At 39.3% G+C, this 23160-nt stretch overlaps 1 protein-coding gene across 13 annotated transcripts in view; it reads right to left on the bottom strand.

The window, feature by feature from the left end:
• The window catches only part of RMDN2 (regulator of microtubule dynamics 2), a 40117-nt gene that overhangs the window by 7984 nt on the left and 8973 nt on the right, over window positions 1-23160 (bottom strand). For 7 of the 13 annotated variants that reach the window (XM_072992439.2, XM_072992445.2, XM_020802818.3 and 4 more), the window contains 8 exons: window positions 22159-22261; window positions 20852-20912; window positions 15374-15449; window positions 14354-14431; window positions 8455-8553; window positions 7553-7606; window positions 7378-7458; window positions 16-1435 (listed from right to left, as the gene is read on the bottom strand). In XM_072992439.2, coding sequence (XP_072848540.1) covers window positions 1382-1435; window positions 7378-7458; window positions 7553-7606; window positions 8455-8553; window positions 14354-14431; window positions 15374-15449; window positions 20852-20912; window positions 22159-22261 — 606 coding nt within the window. In that variant the 3' untranslated portion in view covers window positions 16-1381. Of the gene's footprint in view, window positions 1-15; window positions 1436-1477; window positions 1529-3981; window positions 6654-7377; window positions 7459-7552; window positions 7607-8454; window positions 8554-14353; window positions 14432-15373; window positions 15450-20851; window positions 20913-22158; window positions 22262-23160 lie in introns of those variants that run through there. The other 6 variants (XM_078383077.1, XM_072992460.2, XM_078383076.1 and 3 more) reach the window with 4 other exon arrangements.

Below are 23160 nucleotides of genomic sequence, written 5' to 3'. Positions count from 1 at the left end.
TACTTTAACAAGCAATTCCATAAAATCTCATTTAGTATTTCAGTTTCAGGGGCAGTTACATATATGAATATGGAAATAACATATTTACAAAGTTTTTATTGTGGTACTATTTATAATTCCAAAGATTAATAGTCACAAAGTGCAATTATACAATAAAATACTTTCTGAGAGGAAAATAAAGTGAAGAGGTGTCCATACTTAATTATTACCTCTCCTGTCTGTCTGAGAGATATTGCTTGATACAGTTATTTAAAGGCACAGGCCTTTGTCCCAAATGGAATAGACTCGCTGACTCAATTGCTGAACAGTAAGCCAACACTCGTGTAAATCCCATGACTTCACCAGGTCTACACTGGTTGAGGCTAGCAAATGGATTTAGGCTATGAAGACTTACTAGCTAATCATTCATAGCCCTATTAATGCCCCTCCTCCCAATTCAGCAGCTATAAGGACATCCATTGCCAGCAGTGGATTCCATTCTTGGAGGTTCTCAGTGAAGATTCAAAACTAAAAATGAGAGAAATAATCACTATGATTTTAAAAAATAATTGAATTCATGATTTTCATGTCCTATTTTCCTTGGCATAATCACCTAAGGGTCTTGACTCACAATCTGTTAACTGCAGATTAATTGTATTAAAATTGTGTCTCATTGTCAGCTTGAAATTTGGGAATAAGTACCCATTCCACATATGCCACCTCTGGATATACTTTAGATAACCATGCGTGGATGTCATATCAAGAAGAACAATGTTTAAACCTAAACCCAGAGATAATAGCATTCTTACGTCAGCCAATGGACAACGCGTGCAGCATTGTGCAGTTGCTCATCAACCTTCCATGTACAATGATAGAGAGAATCACAATCATAGTGCCTCAAAACCCAAGGTAATGGCCAGGATCCTGTTGTGGATTTCTGTCCATTTAAGTATAATTGTGTAAATCATGGCAGCAGATTAAAGAGTTCCTGCTCACATTCCTAGCTGCTTGCCAGCTGCACGGCTTGGCACATGACTAAAAATGCAAGCAGCAACTTGTTAATTAGCAGTGATTTGCTGCAACAATTTATGCAACTATACACTTACACCGTGTAACAGGATTTTGGCCAATGTGAGTTTATCCTAGCATACAAGACAGTCTTCGTCAGCTCATGATGCACAGGCCACTGCCCTGCTCCTAGCCTTTAAGTAATTTGTTAGAAGGCTGTGAGCTTACGTAACCTCAAAATTAAACTTCCTCCATTGGAATCATCTTTCCCAGTTTCAATAGAATGATGAATACCATTAATCTTGACAGGATTAATGAAAATAGGCTTTCAGAACTGCAATTCTTCCACAGAATCAGACATAACCAAACCGAATGATTTGTCACTATGTTGTCATCACAGCTTCAGAGATGGAAGTAAAACTTCTAATTCTTTCTCTGCCTCTTTATCCTTTAAAAGAAAAAAAAGGAGAGAGAAAAGCACTAAACTTACAGAACTGTATTTGAAGACACCTGCTCCCACATAGTATTATTGGATCCAATGCTAGTTTGTGAAGCAAAGAGATTATTTTCAATGCAACATAAGTTCAGTTTTCCTTTTAGCCATTACACAAAAGCAACATATCCAAGCAAACTAAGGGGCAGGAGTGGGTGAGAAGAAATTCTAAACTCACACAATGCTGTTCTCCTTTCCACCTTCCTCGTAAATATGTGCACTGAAGTATTCATTGCATACACACCTAATGGATGTAATTAAGGGTTTTCATCCTCAAGCTGTCTCCTCTGGAGGCGGTTCCAGTGAACCCAGTGTTCCTGGGGCCTGACATTCGCAACCTATATTTTTTCACTACTGTATTTCTAGAATATCAAAACACAGGTATTCAGAGGGCCAGTTCAAACCATTCCAGGAGTTTTGCTTCTCTTGGAGTGGTTTCCATTTTGATCTTATTTGGCACCCTTTACGAAGTCAGTCTTCAAGCTCAATGCAGAAGGTAAATGCTGGGTGGCACATCTTTCAATGCCAGCTTGTTTTCATGAATTCCCTTTCAGGTATAGACTGCTCAAACCACTCAATTACATCAGTAATCAGGTGGGGCAGGGGGAAGTTAGTTCTTATGCTGTAGTTAGAACTAACTACAGCACTGGACATAAGTCATAATACCGAGAAAACATACCTGTTAAGAGTATGGAGTTCAACAGCTGCAATTTCCCAATATTTGGGAGTTTGAAAAAACATGGAACGTGAAGATCATTTTGCTTACTCAATAAGTATTTATTTGTTAACGCTATTCATATGATTATATTCTGAGATCTTTCCTATGCAGCCAGGTAGATATTTGTATGTACATCTTCGGTGGATTGCCCAACTGCGCTCCTATCTTGATGTTGGGGCACTCACCACTCTGGTCTATGCGTTTGTAGTCTTGAGACTGCGCTCTACATGGGGCTACCTTTGAGATTCATGCAGAAGCTTCAAATGGTGCAGAATGCAGCAGCCAGATTTCTCACAGGGATGAGAAAACATCAGCATATCTCCTCCACTCTGGCTGCTTCACCTTGGCTGCCTGTTCATTTCCACATTGATTTCAAAGTATTAATGATGACATTTAAAGCCCTAAACAGTTTAGCACTTCATTATCTAGCAGAACACCTTCTCCCACCTAGATCTACCTGAATCACTCGCTTTAGCCAGGATGGACGGCTGAGAGGCCTAACATCAAGGGAGGCCCGGAGAAAAAGAAGAGGAAATCGAACCTCCTTCTCAGCAGTGGGCCCTCGCCTCTGGAACAGTCTACCCTCAGAAATTTGCCTGGCTCCCTCACTGGGTGTTTTTAAGAGCAAACTGAAGACCTGGCTCTTTGGGCAGGCTTTCCCCCTTAATTTATTTCTTGCTTTCTTTCTTGAATTGTATTAATGCTGTTGTTTTATTTTATACTGTTATTATTTGGACTGCTGTTAGCCACCCAGAGTAGACTTCGGTGTAGATGGGTGGGGTACAAACAAACAAACAAAGTAAATAAGTAAGTAAGTAAACTAGTCACTAATTTCACAGCTGGTGAGAGTGTACATATATCTTGGCAATGGGCCTTACTGGGGTTGTACTCTGACAATTGTCAATCTCATACACTCAGATTAAAGAAGACGACACACAGGCACACAAGACACTGGTGGTCCAAACAGGTTTTAACAGTGCAATAGTATTAATGTTCAGCAGACCTGTGATCCTTTAGCATAACAGTTCCCAACCTTGTTGTTGTTGTTGAGTCGTTAAGTTGTGTCTGACTCTTCGTGACCCCATGGACCAGAGCACGCCAGGCCCTCCTGTCTTCCACTGCCTCCCAGAGTTGGGTCAAACTGATGTTGGTAGCATCAGTGACACTGTCCAATCATCTCGTCCTGTGTCATCCCCTTCTCCTCTTGCCTTCACATTTTCCCAACATCAGGGTCTTTTCCAGGGAGTCTTCTCTTCTCATGAGATGGCCAAAGTATTGGAGCCTCAGCTTTAGGATCTGTCCTTCCAGTGACCACTCAGGGTTGATTTCCTTTAGAACGGATAGGTTTGTTCTCCTTGCAGTCCAGGGGACTCTCAAGAGTCTCCCCCAGCACCGCAATTCAAAAGCATCAATTCTTCGGCGGTCAGCCTTCTTTATGATCTAGCTCCCAACCTTAGGTCCTCAAATATTCTTAGATTATATCTCCCAGAAGCCTTCAGCACTAGCTGTGCTGGCCAGGATTTCTGGGAGTTATAGTCCAAGAACATCTGGGGACCCAAAGTTAGGAACCACTGTTTTAGCAGATCCTTGATATTTTAGGTTCCTGGTGAAGCAGTCTAGCAAACACCAGATAATGCATCATTCTGTAGCAGTGGAATTCTCTTGACAGAGCAATTTAATATTTAGATGTCACAAGGATAAGAATACGAAGAAGTAGTAAGTTAGTGAGCAACCAAGCCATGTGAAGCAGGGCACTTAGTATTTTTGTTACAGATATTAGAAAACATAGGAAGAAATGTTGATCACATGTACTTGAAAAAACTTTTATAAGAAGAGAAAATAGAACAATTGTTTATGCTACTATACAAAACAAATCAGCACTTTCAATCATCCCCAGCTGCCCAAATGCAGAATAGAGAGTAATATTGGTCCTGATTTACAGAGGCTTGTACATTGATTACTGAGATCATGCAAGTTAAGTGCATGGAATACATGAAGTGTGTTATATAATGCTTTCACACTGCTGTTATATTTATTAAAGGTGTGTGAAGCTTCTGTGTTATTTTCTATACTTTCTGTCCAATACACAGAAAGCACAAACCACCTTATAAATTAAAGGTAAAGAAAACGGCAGGTCTTGCCCATACAGAAGTTTATGGGCACAATAATACTGTGCATAGGTTTGGAATGTCCCCTGTAGAATTAAATTGCAACAAAACAGGATTAAGATAATCATGTAATCAGGAAGAATTACATAGCACAACACACCACCTAAGAAGGTTCTAAAATCTCATGTCTTTAAGAGAAAGCTGGGCAGAGAGGTAACAGGGACCCATTTGCTTGTCTTAGAATACTGGATTTGAGTCCACCTACATGATCTGAGAGAGCTGTCCAATATCATTATGTGCCAATAGAACTTGGAAAAAATCACATTTTTGCATGACAACACCCAGCCATAATCCAAAAAAACTAAATTTTGTTCATGTAAGCTTCCATTTGAGCGGTTCTCAACTTCAATGAGACAGAACTAGCCTAGCAATGCCTTGAAAAGGATTAATTGCAACCATTATGAATCTTTGCCAAAATACTGTCAAGAACAGGAAGAGGTATGAAATCGTTTTTTGCTGTAAGTAGCTCTTGTTACCCAGAATCTGCACTACAGAATTATACATTTCACAGTTTTAGCAGAGAGATATAATTACCCTGAATCAAATAGGTTTCCTTCTCTCTTTTATTTCCACATGCATTTATCACATATTTTGCATGATAGGACTTCAGGCTTGGTAAGCGTTTAACAGTGCTACAGGGTACGTGACCAATGAATCACCCATAGCAATTCCAAAACACACAACTTCAAGAGTTAGCAGCAACTCTTGTGATCAATATGACTAATTGTGCTGCACGCTGCCCAGTTCCTCATTAAAATAAGCATCACAGGCACAACAGTCATCTGTTTAAACAGCATTTCATAATATTAGTGCTTACCCATGTTACACATTTTCAGTATGTTATTGCAACCAGCTATTTCAAGGATGCCACAAGATGCTACTTTACATGCAACTGCTTTATTTTGTAAGATTTTGAACATGGGAGTTCTCTTTTTCTTCCACTCCTATATTTTCGTTGGTTCTTCTCTAAAGTCCCTACTGACTTAGTGAGCTGCATACATCCTGCCTGCCTGCACTGTCATGGCCAAATGTGGGACAGAAACAGCCTTCATATCCTGACCTTAAAGATGTAAAATTTCAATAATATTTTAAGCCAGAATTGTTTGTGGGGTTGTGGAGAGAGGAAAAAGAATGATTTGGGGTGTAGGGAGAAATTGAAATACATGCAATACTTATATCAGTGGTTCCCAAACATTTTTAACTCACAGCTCCCTTGCCTTACTGGCCACTGACTGCAGCTCCCCCAATAAGATATTGGGTGAGGGTTGGAGAAGGGAGGGGGAAGCCCAGCCTGAATAGTACTTCAGCTGATTCCATGGAAGTACTTCTGATGCCTCTGGCTGGGTTTGGTGGGAAACACTGACTTATATTTATATCAAATCTAAAACTGATTTTACTGCTTCAGCAACTTAAAATACAGTGGTGCCTTGCTTTATGATTGCCCTGTTTAACGACGAAACCGCATTACGATGAACTTTTTGCGACTGCTTTTGCGATCGCAAAATGGTGTTTCCTATGGGGGAATTTCGCTTTGCGATGATCGGTTCCCTGCTTCGGGAACCGATTCTTCGCAAAACGACGATTTTCTAACAGCTGGTCAGCGGTTTCAAAATGGCTGCTGAGTAATCAAAATGGCCCCCCTTGCTTTCTGGGATGGATTCCTCGCTGCACAGGCAGCAAAATGGCCACCCTGTGGAGGATCTTCACTGGACAGTGAGTTTACAGCCCTTTGGGTTTTAATGCGTTTCAAAGGGTTTTTTCTTTTCGCATTACGACGTTTTCGTTCTACAGCGATTTTGCTGGAACGAATTAACGTTGTAATGCAAGGCACCAGAGTAGTTCATTGGTATCTTACTAAATTGTACTATATGCCAAAATTATGAAATGGAAAAGGATAAACATAATTGTTTTGTCTAAGATGAATTGTGAATTTATCGATATATTAAATAGCTGCAAATTGGTGCCCCCTGTGCCTTGCAATCCACAAGCAATAAAGCCCTCCCTGAAAAGCCTCTCTTGTTAAGATGGAAGCATATATGTAGTTCCTGTATCCCCACTTTTGTGGAGACCAAGGCCAAGATCATCCACACTATGGTACTTCCTATTATGATCTGCACATATAAAGGCTGGACAATTAAGAGAGCTGACAGGAAAAACAATGATTTATTTAAAATTTTGTGAAAGAGACTTACAGATACAATGGATCACTAAAATTACAAATAAATGGGTTCTACATTGGATGAAGCTTGAACTCTCACAAGGATGGTTAAAATGATGCTATCGTGAGCTGCAGATGAGAAAACAAGACTCACTCAAAAGACAATAATGCTAGGAAAAGAGGAAGGCAGTACACCTAATCATAAGATGGACTGAATGAGGTAAGTCAGGCTTTCAGTCTGCAAATTCTGGGCAAGGCTATGAACGATAACACCATTTGTACATCATTGATTTATAGGTCTGGCCTAAGGAAGAAGCAGTTCAATGGCACATAACAATTCTGTAGATCCTCGCATACAAATTTTCATACTATGCAATTTCTCCTTGAATTCTGACTTAAAAATAAACCATGTCTCCTTCCAAAAGGAAAAAAACAACACATTTCATCCGAATGTTTTTCTATTGTTGTTATGTGTCATCAAGTTGGAATTGACTTATAGCAATCCTAATAACACTTTCAAGATAAGTGATATATTTAAGGAGCGGTTTTTCAGTTCCACACTCCCCGAGTCCTAATCAATCACTCTATCCACTATACCACACTACTTACTGTATCTAGTATTTTTCTAGGTTCCCCTAAATTTCCATTTTTTTTCCTACGGAATACCTGAAAATTTGTCCTTGGGTCGGGGAAGGAGAGGAATTATTTTTTTCCTCTGGGCCTTCAGATCTTAAGGCAACCTACACTGTTCTAACAGTTACATGCAGTTGGTGATACCAGAGAATCAGGCCCAAATGGAAATATTTTGCATCACCAGCCACAAAGTAACCCACAAACTATGCTTCAGACTCACCTCTTTGGTCACTGACAGAAGTGACAGCGCAGATTCACAGCACTGCAAGGCATTGGTCCTCTGGCCAAGGTCTTTGTAGCACTGGGAGTTAAGGAATGAAAGGATGACCACAACAGGCATTTAGTATGACTCGTGCATGAAAAAAGGATAGGAAAGCCAAACGAATTTCAGTTACCTTTGCCATATAGACATAATTCTGTTTAGAATATCCAGGATGAATTTCTTCAGCCTGAATACAAATACAAATGAGAAAGAGGTGAACCACATCGCAGCAAGACAATGCCAAGTCATTGTAAGGTTTCTAATGAAGCACACAGACCCCCCCCTCCCAAAAAAAAAGCCTAGGGGAAAAAGAATTGAGAGAGAGCAAATGGTTTCACACATAAACCCGCACATTCCCTTGTTTATATTTCAAGATGCAGATGGAAATTGTATTTTAATGACATTTATGTTTCAGCTATATCCTGCCTTATTTGTTAATTCACTTCCTATTCATTATATCCAGTAAACGGCAGGCAGTATACATGGCTCACCTCCTCCTTATGGCAACCCTATGAGATATGACAGGTGGACAAAAGGTGACTTACATAAGGACACCCTGTGACTTTCAGGGTTAACTGAAGACTAGAGATTGGATCTCCAGTGTCTCAGTGCCACATGTTCACCATTGCACTACCATCATGGCGCAGCGTCACACTTTTTTTCCCCCTTGACATGTATGCCAAGCACCAAATGATATAAACCGCACATAGTAATCTCATGTTTCAGTCTGGATTCTGCTAACTGGCCAGAAGCCATGACAGGTCCACTTTTTTAAAAAAAAAATAAGCTCAATGAGATGTATGTGTAAAATGGACATTGACTGAACAGCTTACTGAGTGTTCATTTAGGCAGAGAAAAATAGTCTCCTACAGACATGTCATAGCATTTCAGAAATCCTTGGCTTTTAAAGGAGCCGTGAATTTATAGCTGCCTAGAACATCTTGTTGAGCAAATTTCTTGAACACCAGCCACTTGGTAGGTGGGCCTTCAAAGATAAATGATTTGGGTGGTGGGAAAGAAAACAGTAATATCTACCTTAAGAAAATTCTGCAAAGCTTCGTGTATTGTTGAAGTTGGCGGAGTCCCAAAAAGAGCAGCAGCTACTTTTTTCTCAATCCAAGACAACTGAGCTACCTTTGAAAAACAGGGGAAGAGAAGGGAAGGTGCGGGGGAAACACAGTTGTTTATAGATGGTTGATAAGAAAAAGAAAAAATGTTATTTTGCAAGCCAAATGTCATAACAAAGTGTCTTCAAGAAAAATGTGTTGAAAATCATTTGTTAGAAGAGAGAGAAAAAAAGAGATGTTACAGAAAAAAAGCAGTATTTTTAACATACTGTAAACTCCACCATACCAGCCAGCACAGCCAATGATCACACTAGGTGAAGGTAATAAGAATTATAGTCCATTATACACCGAGGCCATTCAGTTGTGGAAGGCTGAAATAGAGCCATATTCTATATATATCTCAAATCTCTATATTTACTTTTAGTGCTAAATTCTGTTTTTTGTTTTTAAACAGTTATTAGTATAGTAGTAGAGATGGAAGTAAAATTGAGTTTGTTCGTTAGTTAGTTTGTTTATATTCCACCTTTCTCCTTAAAAAGATACCAAGGTGGCTTACTTCATTATTTAAAATATTTAAAACCTAAAAACAGTAGGTATAAAGAAGAATTACACAAATATTACTCTAAAACGGTAATAAAATCAATATTAAAATATATTTAAAACAACAGAGCACAGCAGTCCATTAAAAACTCCCTCTCAGACAGCCAGTCACTGAGGGAAAGCTTGCCTGAAAAGTCTCTGCCTGCCTGCGGAAGGACGGACAACAAAGATGGGGCCAGCTAGAGCCTGGGAGCAGCAACAGAGAAGACCCTCCTATCCCGTATCCCCACCAAGTGCATCAGTGAAGGTGATGGGACCAAGAGAGAGGCCTCCCCTGCGTATCTTAAAGCCCAGGCAGTCTCACAGAATGAGATGCGGTATTTTAGACAGCTTGGACCCAAGCTCTTTAGTATCATGAACTAACAGTACCTGTAGCCTCATATTGTATAAAGAAGATCAATTTAAATCAATGGGATTTATGTTATTTTGTGACTAAGGTCCCATTCAATCTAATGCATCTAAGTAGGACTAGCATTGAAATTAGCCCTATGACATAAGAATGCATTGATGTTACTAAAAATCTACTGAGCATAATCTAACCAATATCCAAGCAAATATAAATAGGACTGGACTACAGAACAGAAACCGCAGAGGCATCAGATTATCTAATGTGATACCTATGTGAACCAAACATTTTCTCTGCCCAACACTGTAATGTAACTCCATTATGGATTGGAGTTTGCTATCTAGGGCATTCTGGGAGTTGTAGTAAAAAAACTAACTTTCCCAGGCTTTCCCTCCCGCCAACCTAGCGGTTCAAAAGCATGCAAATGCGAGTAGATAAATAGGGACCACCTCGGTGGGAAGGTAACAGCGTTCCGTGTCTAAGTCGCACTGGCCATGTGACCACGGAAGATTGTCTTCGGACAAAACGCTGGCTCTATGGCTTGGAAACGGGGATGAGCACCGCCCCCTAGAGTCGAACACGACTGGACAAAAATTGTCAAGGGGAACCTTTACCTTTACCTTTACCACTGAATTCCACACTTGCAAGCACTACAATACTTATTCATGTTGATTAGCTCTTAGGGCTCAAGTTTAAACTTGGAGATGAGCTACACAGGTTTATTCAGTTCCAGTCTGTTAGAAGTGGTTTGCCTTAGTTACCTGCCTCAGCTTTAGGGCAGGCTACGATTACACATTTTACTTAATTACTAAAAAGATTTGCAAGTGTATGCCAACAAAGAAAACCATCAACATGGGGTGGCAAGCACTTAAATCCACACTTTCAGAGCCTCCTCCCTGCTCTTCCCATGAGAAGCCCCATTTGACAATCTTCACAGCTTCTAATTTTTGAAAATCTTGACATTTCAAACTTTTGTTTTTTTAAAAAAGGTTCTGCAATGCTTTGTGCAGCACTTGTGGTCAAAATCTTTTTTAACTTGGAACTGCTGAAATATTTTAGAATTACCATAAAGTTCAGCTGATTCAGAAGGGATACATATAGAGTGGAAATATGCTTTTATAATATTCCTGTACACTACCTAAATTTCAATACATAAATATGCACATTAAAGGAGTTTGAAGTTTTAAAACAAGTTTCAACTGTGATGTTCCAGCTTAAAGCCTTCTAATTTTTCCACTGCAGAATTTGTAACTAGCTTCTGAAAGTACAAGAACTGTTTGGCACAATATACATTTTCTTACAAAAATGAATTAAAACTCATGCTGAGAGTTTCAGCTTCAACCTTTAGCTGGCTTAGAGTTTGATCTGCATTACTCAATAAACTTATTCCAAAAGAAACAAATTTTCTAACATAGGTGCAATGGTCTCTAAAAAGAAAAAAGTAGCACAAAAATTACATTCCTTATGTTAAGTTACACAGAGATAATTGAATTAATAATGAAATATACATTATCCAGTGTGATGTCTAATTAAAGCACCATTTTAATTCATGTTTATCATAAAATATTTCCTCTTCATTGATACTGCCAGCTGCATAAGTTCTAGGAAAGAATGCATTTAGAATTAAATCAGTAATACAAAAATAATGCATTTGCTTATGCAGCTATGATCTGTACATATTACTGTATTTATTTGTTGCATGCAGAACTTGGAGAAGTTACTTTTAGAGGTGTGTAAATTTGTGTTTTTGGACCACATGTCCCAGAATTGTTCCTAGGAATTTTGGAGGCTTCTGGGATATTCTGCCTGGGGAAGTATGGGGATTAAAACTCAAAAACACAAAAAGGAACACTCCTAGTTACAGAATCCCCAAGCTGTCTTTCCAAGATTTGGTCACATTTCCATCCTGCCCATCTCTGAGGGCATCAAGATAGCATCCATGGGGCTCTCCTGAATTACTGTATACTGACAAGATTCCTCTGAGAAAAGGTTTGTCTAAGAGAGAAGATGACTAGTTGAGACTCATCACCCTATGGGCTCCGAGGGCATGACAATGAAAACGAAGATGGAACTTCAAATGATTCCACTGCTACTATCAGATGAGCCTCAGTGGCAAAGGAAAACTATCGACTGCATGTCAGTCTGGTTTTGAACTGAGGAGGTGATCACATGGGGAAATAGATCACATTTTGGACTGTGTGTGGAGTGGTCTGTTGCAATCTGTTTCCCAGTGTAAAGCACTCCATCCCAACTCTGATCCATGGCAAAGCTGGATCCTTTTTGTCCATCTGTAGAGCTATTACTTTTGGAGTTGGCTTGGAGTGATTCTCCAGCAGACGGAATGGTTCCTTTAAGGGAGACTATTGGCAAAACAACCCTTTCCAGTTCCAGTGCTATCACACACACCCCTTTCCACTTGTCTGATCATACTGTTGATCAAAAGGCAGCCAGCACAGGTTTTGAACTCACATATTTACTAAAAACAACAACAACCCTACAATACTTTTATTTCTACAACTTTTTCCAGGTCTTCATTATACATGCACTCAGTCAGGCTTTGTTCAGCCTAAAAATAATTCTGTGACACGAGCTAGTTAGAATGTATTTATCCAAGGTTATCTTACAAGCAGGCAATTTCCTTCATCCAAACCAAACATGGCAAATGCAGCACCACGTCAGGTCAGTAAGGGACCCCCCCCCCCCGCCAACAGTGTGATTCTAGCTGAAATGGCTTCAAAAATAAGCGTCATTGGGCTCAATGGGATTAACTTGCAGGCAAGTGTGTACAAGATTGTAGCATAATTTTGTATTGCATCTCACAATGGCTTCATCAAATCTTTTTTAACCCTACGCAATCAAGTGTGTAGAATATAGCTTCCCTGGATTTTAATAGAATCCAGGTTTCACTCGACATTTTGCTGGAGTTAAAATTTTCTCTCCTGAAATGATCTGTCTGGATTACTTGATAAGAACATTGTTTTCAGTATTCTGGCTACTTTCCAACTTAGATAGGAAATTTTCTTATCTGACCCATCAGCATTTGATACTGTTTTAGTCTTAAAACACTGCAGTATACCAGGTAAATTTAAATAGCTTGAAACAGAGATACTAGTTATACACTGCACATTTCTTACTGTGGAAAGGATCAGAAGACTCTAGCATGTTTACGTCTTGATTGCTAATGACTTTCAGGTACAAACTGAGACTTGTTTGATAGATTACACTTTAGGTGAAGTCTTTTAAAGTCCAAATTATCTCTTTCTGAAAGATTTTTTTTTAATTATAGGTTTGACATGGGGAATATTAAATGTAATGACTTCCATATTTGCTCAAACCTGAAATATATTATCAGAATTTTTGCTGTCCCTTTGTTTCGTTTAACTGTGCAAGATATTCCACACTGATTCCCTTGAAGGGCAAAATGTTAAAGAAAATAAAAGTAGGTCAAACTGAATGAAGTTGCTTAAAAAGAAATACACATCCAGAAACAACACCCTTCATCTACCAAAACCACATTGATTCACTTTCTTTCTATAAATAGTAATTACCATCTAGGACGTAAACACTCCATACTTAGCAGTTTCAGAGAAGTAGCTGTGTCAACACCTATCTCAGCAAGAAGATAAATAAAGGTATTGGGGCACCTTTAAGACAATCAAATTTCTATTTTTGTGTGAGCTGTCATTGATAAAAATCAGTTTAATTAAAAAAAACTCTTCTAATAGAGGTGTGAGAGTTCTGCAAACTAAATATAACTTATGAATGAGCTCTTCAGTACCAATGAGAGTGAAAGTGAGCACACAATACAAAGTGAGGCTGTAGCAGATTTTTTTTTTTTTTTTTTTTTTTTGGCAATGCAGCTTACAAGGGCAAGAATGCTCATATCTTTGAAATCTAGGCTCAGGACTGCCCTTAAAAACTGCAGCCTCCGAAAATGGCCTCTATGCATTGCTGCACCAGAACAATGGAAAGTTTTAATTGTCTCCATGGCATCCCCCACCCCCAGCCTCAAATTCTCTGAGTTACATTTTTAAAAGCAGCTTTAGAGGGGTTCTTAGTCTTCCAGGACAGGCTTTTGAGTGCACAGGCGGGGGCTGCAGAGGAAAGCAGCAATAATTTCTCCCCAGTTGTTCTGGATTATGCTGTTCTACCAACGCAAGTCCAGTGTTGGGTTTTGCTTATAGGTGTTCATGATATCATCAACACCTATACAACTAATGACATCATGAGCTGGAATACATCCAAGAAAGGCACTCCAAGGCAACTTGAATGGTACCATTTATATGAAGGAGCCGGTTATGTTCCCATGTTATGAGGCACAAAGAATGAACAATACAAAATGCCTTACAGGAAGACATTACTCATCTTACATGAGCTCCACTTGTTGCTGGTCTAATTCTGTGCTCAATTCAGTCTTCTACCCTTAGGGAAAAAAATCTAATCACACTGGCTGCTAGCAATGTTTCTTGAGCCCAAATCTAGTTTAAAGACATGCAGAGGTCTTAAGCTCCACTGACTGGCACACAGGCACGTCACACTTTTAATACATTTACAAAGTATTATGTGCATGAGTGCCAAATTATTTAGGTTTGTAGATTGTACCCAAGGGGCCTGTATGAGTGCCAATTTTCTGCAATGTCCAGAAAATCAGTTTTCATCCTAGTGCCTGTGTGAAACCAATACTTTTGATTCCAGTAGGGCAGTCCATTGGGCAAACTACTGTGCATGCTTTTCCACCGCTCATTATGAGTTCAGTACACTAGGTATTGCTTGTGCTACCAAATGCCATCTCCTGTACCTACCTCTTCTGCCAGTGTTACATGGGATGAAACCCTATGTTTTATAAAATTGCCGAATTGCAGAAGTGTTGCATCATGGGGCTACAACTGAGTCAATTACTTCAGGCTTACAGCACACTTACTTCATAGCACCATCTTCCAGTTAGGTAATATAAAAATGGATCTTGAGGTTTAAGCTCAATGGCTTTGTCTAGATGTTCCTGTTGAGAAAGAAGATCAAAATGAAGAGGTACTCTTCTTGTTTTCACCTGTTTGGTCATAGATTAAAGCTAACAGACAATGTCATATTTGGCCAGGCAATTCAGAAATATTATAATTGACCAAAGCCATAGGTATCTTAGAACAGTGGTTTCCAATCTTTTCCGAACCACAGACTGTTTAGGAGTGTGGGGTCCCTGGGGGGGGTCAGGGCACCCCCTGCTCACACGGGTGGGCGGGGCACCCGTGTGGGTGGGTGGGCCATGCGTGGGGGGAGTGCGTGCATGGGGGGCGGGAGATCTGTCTTCGTGGCCCAGTCCTGTCAAGGCCACGGACTGGCACTGGACCGCGGACCGAGGGTTGGGGACGCCTGCCTTAGAAGTCACAAGTTAGAACCAATACACACATCCAGAGTGTACGGGACCAAATCCTACTTAAAATCATAGCCTATCAACTTAAATCAATAACAACAGTCACATCTTCCTACTAATCAAGAATGTAATCCTATTTCAAGTGAAATCTTTAGCAAGACTTTAAGTTATTTCAAAATCAGCAGCATTTTGAACTTGGCTATCAGCACTGAATCAACTGATGCAAGCGGACCTTAGAGTATTAACTAAAAAGATAAAAAAATCAAATGAAGAAAGTTACTGCGCATATCCTTTACAATGTCATGCTTATCTTAAGGCAATCACACTCAGGAGCAGTACAAACCTTATGGCTGCTTCACAAAGACATGCTTAAATTGTTTTGGTTTGAAAGCGCATTCGTGATGTCTGTTAGGAGGATACAAAAATCATCTCCTGTTCCCAGCATAACCCTGGCACTGAAATGTGCCCCCCCCCCCGGCCAACTTCATTTTACTCTAAACACAGTCTCCACAACTGTCAGAACAAAGTAATTTAGTAACAGCTGCAGCTTAAGAAAGCCACCAAAAAGCATACCTTAAAGAGATAGCCATTCTTGATTTTGTTCTGTATACTTTCAAACTGAGACATGTAGCCACACATCACTGCAAACCTGAAAAGAAGCAGCAACGGAAGGAGGGGAAAGGCATCAACAGTTATATGCACAATAATCCCAACATAGCTGTGACACTTTTAAAAGAACTGTTTGTTACTGTACTACAATAAACCCACAATACCAAATACCTCTTTTTAAGATGTAGCCTGTACATGCATCTTCTAAAAACAGAGAGAGAATGCATTCTGCTGTTCACGTGGATTGTTTCTGCAGATGTGCAGTGTAATCAGAAGTAAGTTCCATTGAGTACAGTAGGACTTTATGCTTAAGAAAGCATGCATAGGAATTTAGCTTTAACTAAGGCTGCGAGTATACTGACAAGCCAAACCAAACCGATTTGGCTTAGCTGCAGTTTGATTCACAGCCTGTCTTACAGTTCAATTCGCTTTTAGTGATCACACAAGAGTTGCAATCCACATTTCAGCCCACAGCCCACAGCCCCCATCTCTCTTCCAGTTCTTTTATGGTTCCCTGTCAAGCTGCTTTTTTAAGGAGCTGCACAGCATTAGGGAAAAGGCAGCAGCTTTCCAAAATTCTTCATAATATACACAGAAATATGCACACATACCACAGAAACGTATGTAGTCTTCGGTATTTCATTAGGGTTGTTTCTATTTACTAGTATTTTTTTCCTGTGTGGTGGTGGTCTACCGCTTAACTAGTGTATCAATGACTCAGCACTATACTCATTTATTAAAAGATTTTTTTAAAAAAAATCCAGGAACACTTGGGGGACAGATCACAGGGCAGGTGTTCCTGTCTCCCGAAACATCATAACCTAACTACCTACCTGACCACAACACAACCCACAGACAACCCCCCCCCCCCAGTCCTTTTGCAAAAGGAAACAAGGGACAAAGTTCATTCGAATCATTGCTGCTTGAAAAAGGCAGAAGCCTTTGGGACAGAGAAAAAAATTCCACATCACGACCCAAACGAGCCAGATTCATTCAAATTGGCTTTTGCGTCAAACAATCAGTGTTCAAAAAGTCAAATTCATCTGTTTTATAACTAGAGTAAACCCTGTGGTATTTGACCATGTGGTTGCAGACTAACTAATTAAAACTTCTGAAAAACTCAATATGTCTTTAACTGGACAAAGTTGTACTTTGAATAACTTTGCAATATGTATACACCAACACAAAATCTGCCCAAAACATATTTAAATATTACATTTTATTATACATGTATATACATAGTTCATTAATACATGTATCCTATAATTCATTCTCGGATAAATTTCAATACATAAAACTCTTCACTGTGAAACTCCTCAGGATATTGCTAATGACATAGCATTGTATATTTCCACAGTTATAACTAGGTTTGAAGAACTGTATATCTTTATACAGTACACTCATATTCAACAGTCTGGGCCTAAAAATATAAAACTCAATAGAAAGGGGCAGAAAACAGGGGAGGGGAATTCTTCTTCATATCTATAAATTCTATCTGATTACATCAATATGTTATCTCAAAGAAAGAAGGGAGAAATATATTTTTAGCCAACAAATTCCAGGCAACAGCTTTCAAAATTAAAATCTTTACATTTTGTATTCTGATTCAGAAAAGATATGAATTATTTGAATGGGTTTGAACCGGTTCTTACTCCAGATGTTTTTACTATATTGCCTTCTAGAATTTTTTTCTCTCTCAACAATTGTGCTTATGTAGCTTAAGAAAGTGGGAAGATACATTTTCCATGGTTTGTGGGAACTTTTCATCCTGTATGAATAGATCAACATTCAGCCAGTATCTAGCATCCTGCAGATCTCAGGTGACATTCTCAGCCATGACTATGCTGGAGCCATTTCAACAAATTAAAAGGTTTCCACTGCCCTCTGCCAGGCTCCTGGGATCCTTAGGGTTCCCTTTCCTCTGTGGAAGCCTTTGGGAGCTGCAGAACAAGGCTATGTAATTATCTAAAACTAGAAAACGGCCATCAGCAGTACTGGAACTGGGCTGAAAAGGTCACTAGAGATCCACAACATAGCTTATGTCAGTAAGATTCTGGCCACTGTGTACTTCCTTTACAATACCAATACACGTTATTCCTCTGTCTCAAAAGAGATGGCTGAAGATCCTTCAGGTGACCTATGTTCTAATGGCTACCACATCACTCCCCCAAACTGCAGACAACTGGAACTCCAGAAAATCAAGGAGTTTCAAGTATTTCAAAGAGGAAAGGGTACTAAAAACTTAATTTCCTCTAAGATACAGAAATGCAGGCAACATTTTCTCTCCAACTTCCCTCGGCTCATTAGGTGCTAATCAGATAAACTCAGCATACCATAGCTAAACGGATTGCAGCTAGAAAAGAAAACAATGAAATGCAAACAAGCTAATCCTGGGTTTCACAGAATCTCCAAGTCTGTGCGTGACAAGGGAAGAAAGGTGCTGAGTTAAACCAGTTAAGGGTGATACTTTTACATGTAAAGGCCCTTCCGGACAAATAAAAAGCTGCTTATTTTTCCCAGTGCAAAAGTCACGCTAGCTACAATCTGCCACGCACAGTGCCCTGTCTGTCTGTCAACAGAGGTGATTTCTCATAGAAGTACAGATATTCCATACATTCACATCCTCTTTTTTAGATAAAGTAATGCAACTCATCTATTCTGAAATACTGAAGAGGGCAAGCATATAGTTTGAAGGAAGTTCATTTTTAAAAAGGGAGAAAACTACTATGGGTTCAATCCAGAAACATTCCAGCTCACATCAGACCTACTGAAATCAGTGGACTAAATCCTACCTGCACTATTGCCACTGAAATCAATGGGACTTAACTGTGTCTCGAAAGTCCCATTCATTTCTCCTGTAATAGAACTAATGGTAGTCTTAAGGCTATGAGACTTGATTTAGTAATGAGTAACTTAAATTTCTAGCTGGTGTATCTCAATGGGCTCAAGTACCTCTTAGAATAGAAGGCCAGGTGTTCAAATCCCCCTGGACCTCTGGGGACAAGATCCAGTCAAGACTGCCTGGTGATTCTATGGCTGATGGGATTACATCCCTGCCATCGTGTAGCCTTGAGCAAGCTGCATAGTCCAAAAGAATCACCAGAAAGAGTTGTCAAGTCCTTCATACCTAGAAAACCCTGGGAGTATCAGCAAAAGTTGGAACAAACTTGACGACACAGGTCTTTTAAATGAAACTGCTCTCTTCATCACTATGTTTCGGTCCAGCCCTACATTTTTACTTCATTCTTGCTGAAATCCTTTGAATTTTACAGAAACAAAACAAAGAACAAATGAACATTAGGGAAGTAAATCATTTTGGCCTAAATATGGTGCAGTCATGTTCGGTGATGTAAAAATCTATAGTAAACTTGGCTGTATTGTGTATTTTAAGAAGTCAAAGGAAAAAGTGGCTAAGGCTGAAATCATATATACTCAGCCAGGAATAAATCCCATTGAACTCAACAAGATTTACTTCTGAGCAGGCATGCATAACACTGCATTGCACAAAACTAACAGAAATGCAATGCTTTAGTTGAATTTGCTGTGAAAATTTATTGAAAACATGTGAGTGGCAAAATGAGACACTAGCTGAAATCTTGTTACTTAGCATAGTGAGTTACACTAGAGCAGGCCTATTGAATCAGTGGGGATTTGGTAAGTTAACTCCTCCACAAGTTCCACTGATCCAATGGGCCTACTCTTGTGCCACTTATGCCAAGCAGCAGAATTTCAATAATTTCACATGAGCCTAGTCAGGATATGCAGCTATTTTCTGATATTACATCAAGTGAACAGGCAAATAGAGGCACAGATAATGTTTGAAAAAGGTACATAATTAAACAGAAGCGCCCAAAAGTAGGGTCACTGAAATCCCTCAGTGAGAGTTAACAAAGAGAGTTCAGTCCTTTAATTGTACATTGGACTGTGGTCGTGATGGACTGTGAACTGATTTGACAACCAAGAAAGATTTGAAGTGACAAGAAAAAGAAATGGCCCTAAAAACAAAACAAAACAAAAAACTGGGGGAAAAGAATAGAAAATGTTTTGTGGCATCCAAAAGATCAACAAGTTCTATTTGGCACATGGACCCTTCAGATACACTTCATGTAATCTCAGCAGATAGGAATATAGACAAATATAAGGGGTATTGGAGAAAACTGACAGATGGTTTCAGCAAACTGATGGTCTTATCAGTGGTTAAAAAAGGTCATTATGGGAGAAGGGACAGTGACACGTACAGATCTCAAACCTAGTTGTTCAGGGTCCTTGAAAGATGATTGGTGAGTTACAAGTATATCCATGCAGAGATGCACAGAGTAACACTCGTATGATGGAGAAAAGTTTTTGCTCAATCTTGTATAAGAAAGGGAGTATGACCCGTGCAGAATGAGATTAGAAGGACTAGGTAAAAAAAAAAAAGCAATACAAATATTGCAAAGAAAAAAAAGTTGAGTACTCCACCTAATGGTCCAGACTGGAATTTGCAATCAAGTTAGACTTGCCTAGGACAGATACTCTTAGCTTTCTGAAGATGACATAGAGATATTAATCTGAAATTTTCAGGGCCTGGATTTACCACAAAGCAAGAAATCTCTGCAAAATATTGGTTTAAAATGGTATATAAGTAGTTTCTTATGTTATGTGCTGTCACGTTGAACTGACTTGGAGACTCTAATAGGACTTTAAAGATACAGTAAGTGCGATATTTAAGGAATAATTTTACTCGTTTCACACACCCCAATGAGCTTCCATACCTGAACAAGGATTCAAAACCAGGCTTCCTGAGTTCTAGTCTGTCACTCTGTCCACCACACCACACTGAATATCCATATAAGTAACTAGTATGCTTTAATATTGATTATACTGTTCTTATAGTCTCTCTCCAGATATTAATGGACTGCAAATCCTATCAACTCTGTTCAGTATCACTAACAGGAAAGGATGATGGAGACTGTAATCCAGAAACATCTGGAAGACCTCCAGTAGCTGATCTCTGATTTAAATATACCATAAGCACAAAACAAGTTTTCCTAAAATGAGACATGCTATAGCCTTTGAAAAGAGATGAAAGTAAGGTAGGTTACTATGGGCGTTCTTTCAAGTGTTGAACCTACTCTTTTCCAGACAATTTAAACAGGAAGGAACTTCTATTTAGGTTCTGTTCTGTTCATCACTAGAGCATCCATCCTTTGCTTCCTAATTCCTTCTACTGTAATTTTTATCTCCAAGGGACATGAAAATATGCAATGATTTTGGTGAATCCTGATTCCACTGGTACTGCTTGATCTGCTCTGGATTAGATGCACATGCAGATCCCTTATACCTTTGCTGCACTTCTGCAAGGGCTGGTTCTGTGGCATTTGTATGCATTACGACAATCACGGAAGTTATTCATATGACCTCAATTCAATATGAGTCCAACTCTTCATCATGTAAACTCACCACTGGTGGCTTTCAGCAATGGATGAATCCAGGCTGATAGCATTCCCAGCTACAAGTTTTCCTGAAAAACACATATTAAAGTGTTGTTAGTATCACACATGATCTGACAATAAAGCAGAGGTGGGGAATGGACAGTCTCTAGCCATTCTCAATGGGGGCCATACGGCCCCTGAACGGCCCTGGCACAATTGAAAGGAGACACAAACTGGAAACATTTCTTAACACACCACAGTATAAGGTTCATTATGCAACTTATGCAATCCTGATTCAACCTATATTTTTTTCATGTCATGTTTAAGGCCATGTTGTTAGACTATAACTTCTCATCAGGCTTAGACAGTATAGCCAATGTGAAAGCTGCAGTCCAACAATATCCAGAACGTAGGTGGGAATAATGCAGTTTACAAGGCGATTTCTGAAGCACCTGAACCCCTCTTGGCCTCCCAAAATTTAGGGGGCAGCACCACAGCTTTTAAATTTTAAAAAAACGTAACATTAAAAAGCAATAATTTTTTTTTATCAGAAGTGAACTGGACAATTCGTTTCCGTCTTCTGTTCTGCCATAACTCCGTTTGGGCTTGGAGAGGGACAGTACGGTAGGTACAGTCCACAGCGTAGCACCCAGACCCCTCCCAATTGTTGATCCCCATTTTTATAAGCAAACCACATTATTTCATGAACAATATAAAGAAGTCAATCACCTTTAGGACACACGTCTCTAGATTATAAAATCAATTCAAACAAGAGATCAATCTTAAAATCTTAATCACTCAGGTCCCACTGTATTCTCCCAGAAAAAAAGCCTCAGTGATTTTGGTGGGGCATGGATCCACTATAAGCCTGCTTCAGACTCTAACTGATCAGCTGCCCAAGGCCACACAGGCTGGCTCATCTCCCAGAAGGCACAAACTCCCAGCCTCTGGCTCTACAACTAAGTATACAGCCTAACAGACCTTGTCCAAATAGCGTAGCTCCAACATCTCTGAATAGCATCAAGTTGGAGGAAGCTGCAGTAAGACACAACCTCAGTATATCGTCATCACAGCCATTTTGTATAGCAGCAGGAAGCACAGGTACAACAGGAGAAGCAACAACAAAATTAGAGGAGCAGGTTAGTATCAAAAGCTGAAGAGGATTTCTCATTCCAGCTCTCAGTTATTTGCTCCAAGCATACCACTGAGAACCAGCATTTATTTTTAAGTGAAAGTGACCGTAATGTTCACTTCCCCATCACATCATTGTTCTGCAATATTTTCATCTGAACAATCATGTCATTCTAAATCAAGGAGGTTTACTGCTCAGCCAACCTTCAGAAGCATAGTTCTTTTTTTCTTCAGCATCTGTAGCCACCGAAAACATGTCTCCATAAGCACGGGCAAGTCTCCAAAGAAAGCCAGAAGAGTTTCTGTACTGCACATAAGTAGGATGAGATATATTAGGTTAACTACAACATTTTTCTGAAATGGATGAAATGTATCAAGACCTATGCCATTCTGTAAATAATATATTTTATTCTTCTTCAGATGAGTAAATTTCTTGTTATTTTCATATATCCATCATAGCAGTTAATATGATCGGTGTTGGGAACAGCGGTAGCAGAACCAGGTGTTTCAGTGATACTAGTATAATACTTTTGAAAAAAGTGAGCAGAATACTTCCATCCAAATGGAATGCCCATGGTGAAAACTTTTATGGAGTATGCTATTCTCCATTTTCACAAGGGGTTTTTATAACCTATTACAGAGGAATCTCTAAATGACTATCTGCATGTTTAGCTTTCCCACTTTTGACAACATCAATTTTACCTGTATTGTTATTTTAAAAGTACAGTGAGACCCTTATTTATTTATTTAAATTTTTTTTATTTTAAATAAATATTTTATCTTGCCCTTCTTCTCAAAAAGAACCCAATGCAGCTTGATCCCTAGGGAAGATAATGAATGAAAGATATGCCTCTCTCCCTGCTTCAGTACTGTGTGTCTACCTTCTCTTAAAAATAAGAGATAAAGATAACAGCAAATTTATCTTTATCTCAAAGAACTTTCTCATCCCAAGGGCAGATATAAAAGGTTGTTTTGATTACAGAAAAAAACGATGGCATGCTTAGCTGGATCATGTTGGTGAATTCTTTTTAAAAAGGGGGGGCGTTTCCTCAGTCCTGTAATCTGCTCTTCTAAAACACTGGCACACCACCTCTAGCCTTGAGATGTTTTGGACATCAAGTCTCCAAAGTTCCAGCCAGCTTGGCTAATAGCCACAGATTCTAGGAATTAACAACAAAAACATCTGGAGAGTCAAAGGTGAAAGGC

The sequence above is a fragment of the Pogona vitticeps genome, chromosome 1 (assembly GCF_051106095.1).
Source record: "Pogona vitticeps strain Pit_001003342236 chromosome 1, PviZW2.1, whole genome shotgun sequence".
Taxonomy (NCBI): Eukaryota; Metazoa; Chordata; class Lepidosauria; order Squamata; family Agamidae; genus Pogona; species Pogona vitticeps.
The sequence above is the reverse complement of the archived record's forward strand: the minus strand, read 5'-3'. Positions and strand labels throughout refer to the sequence as shown.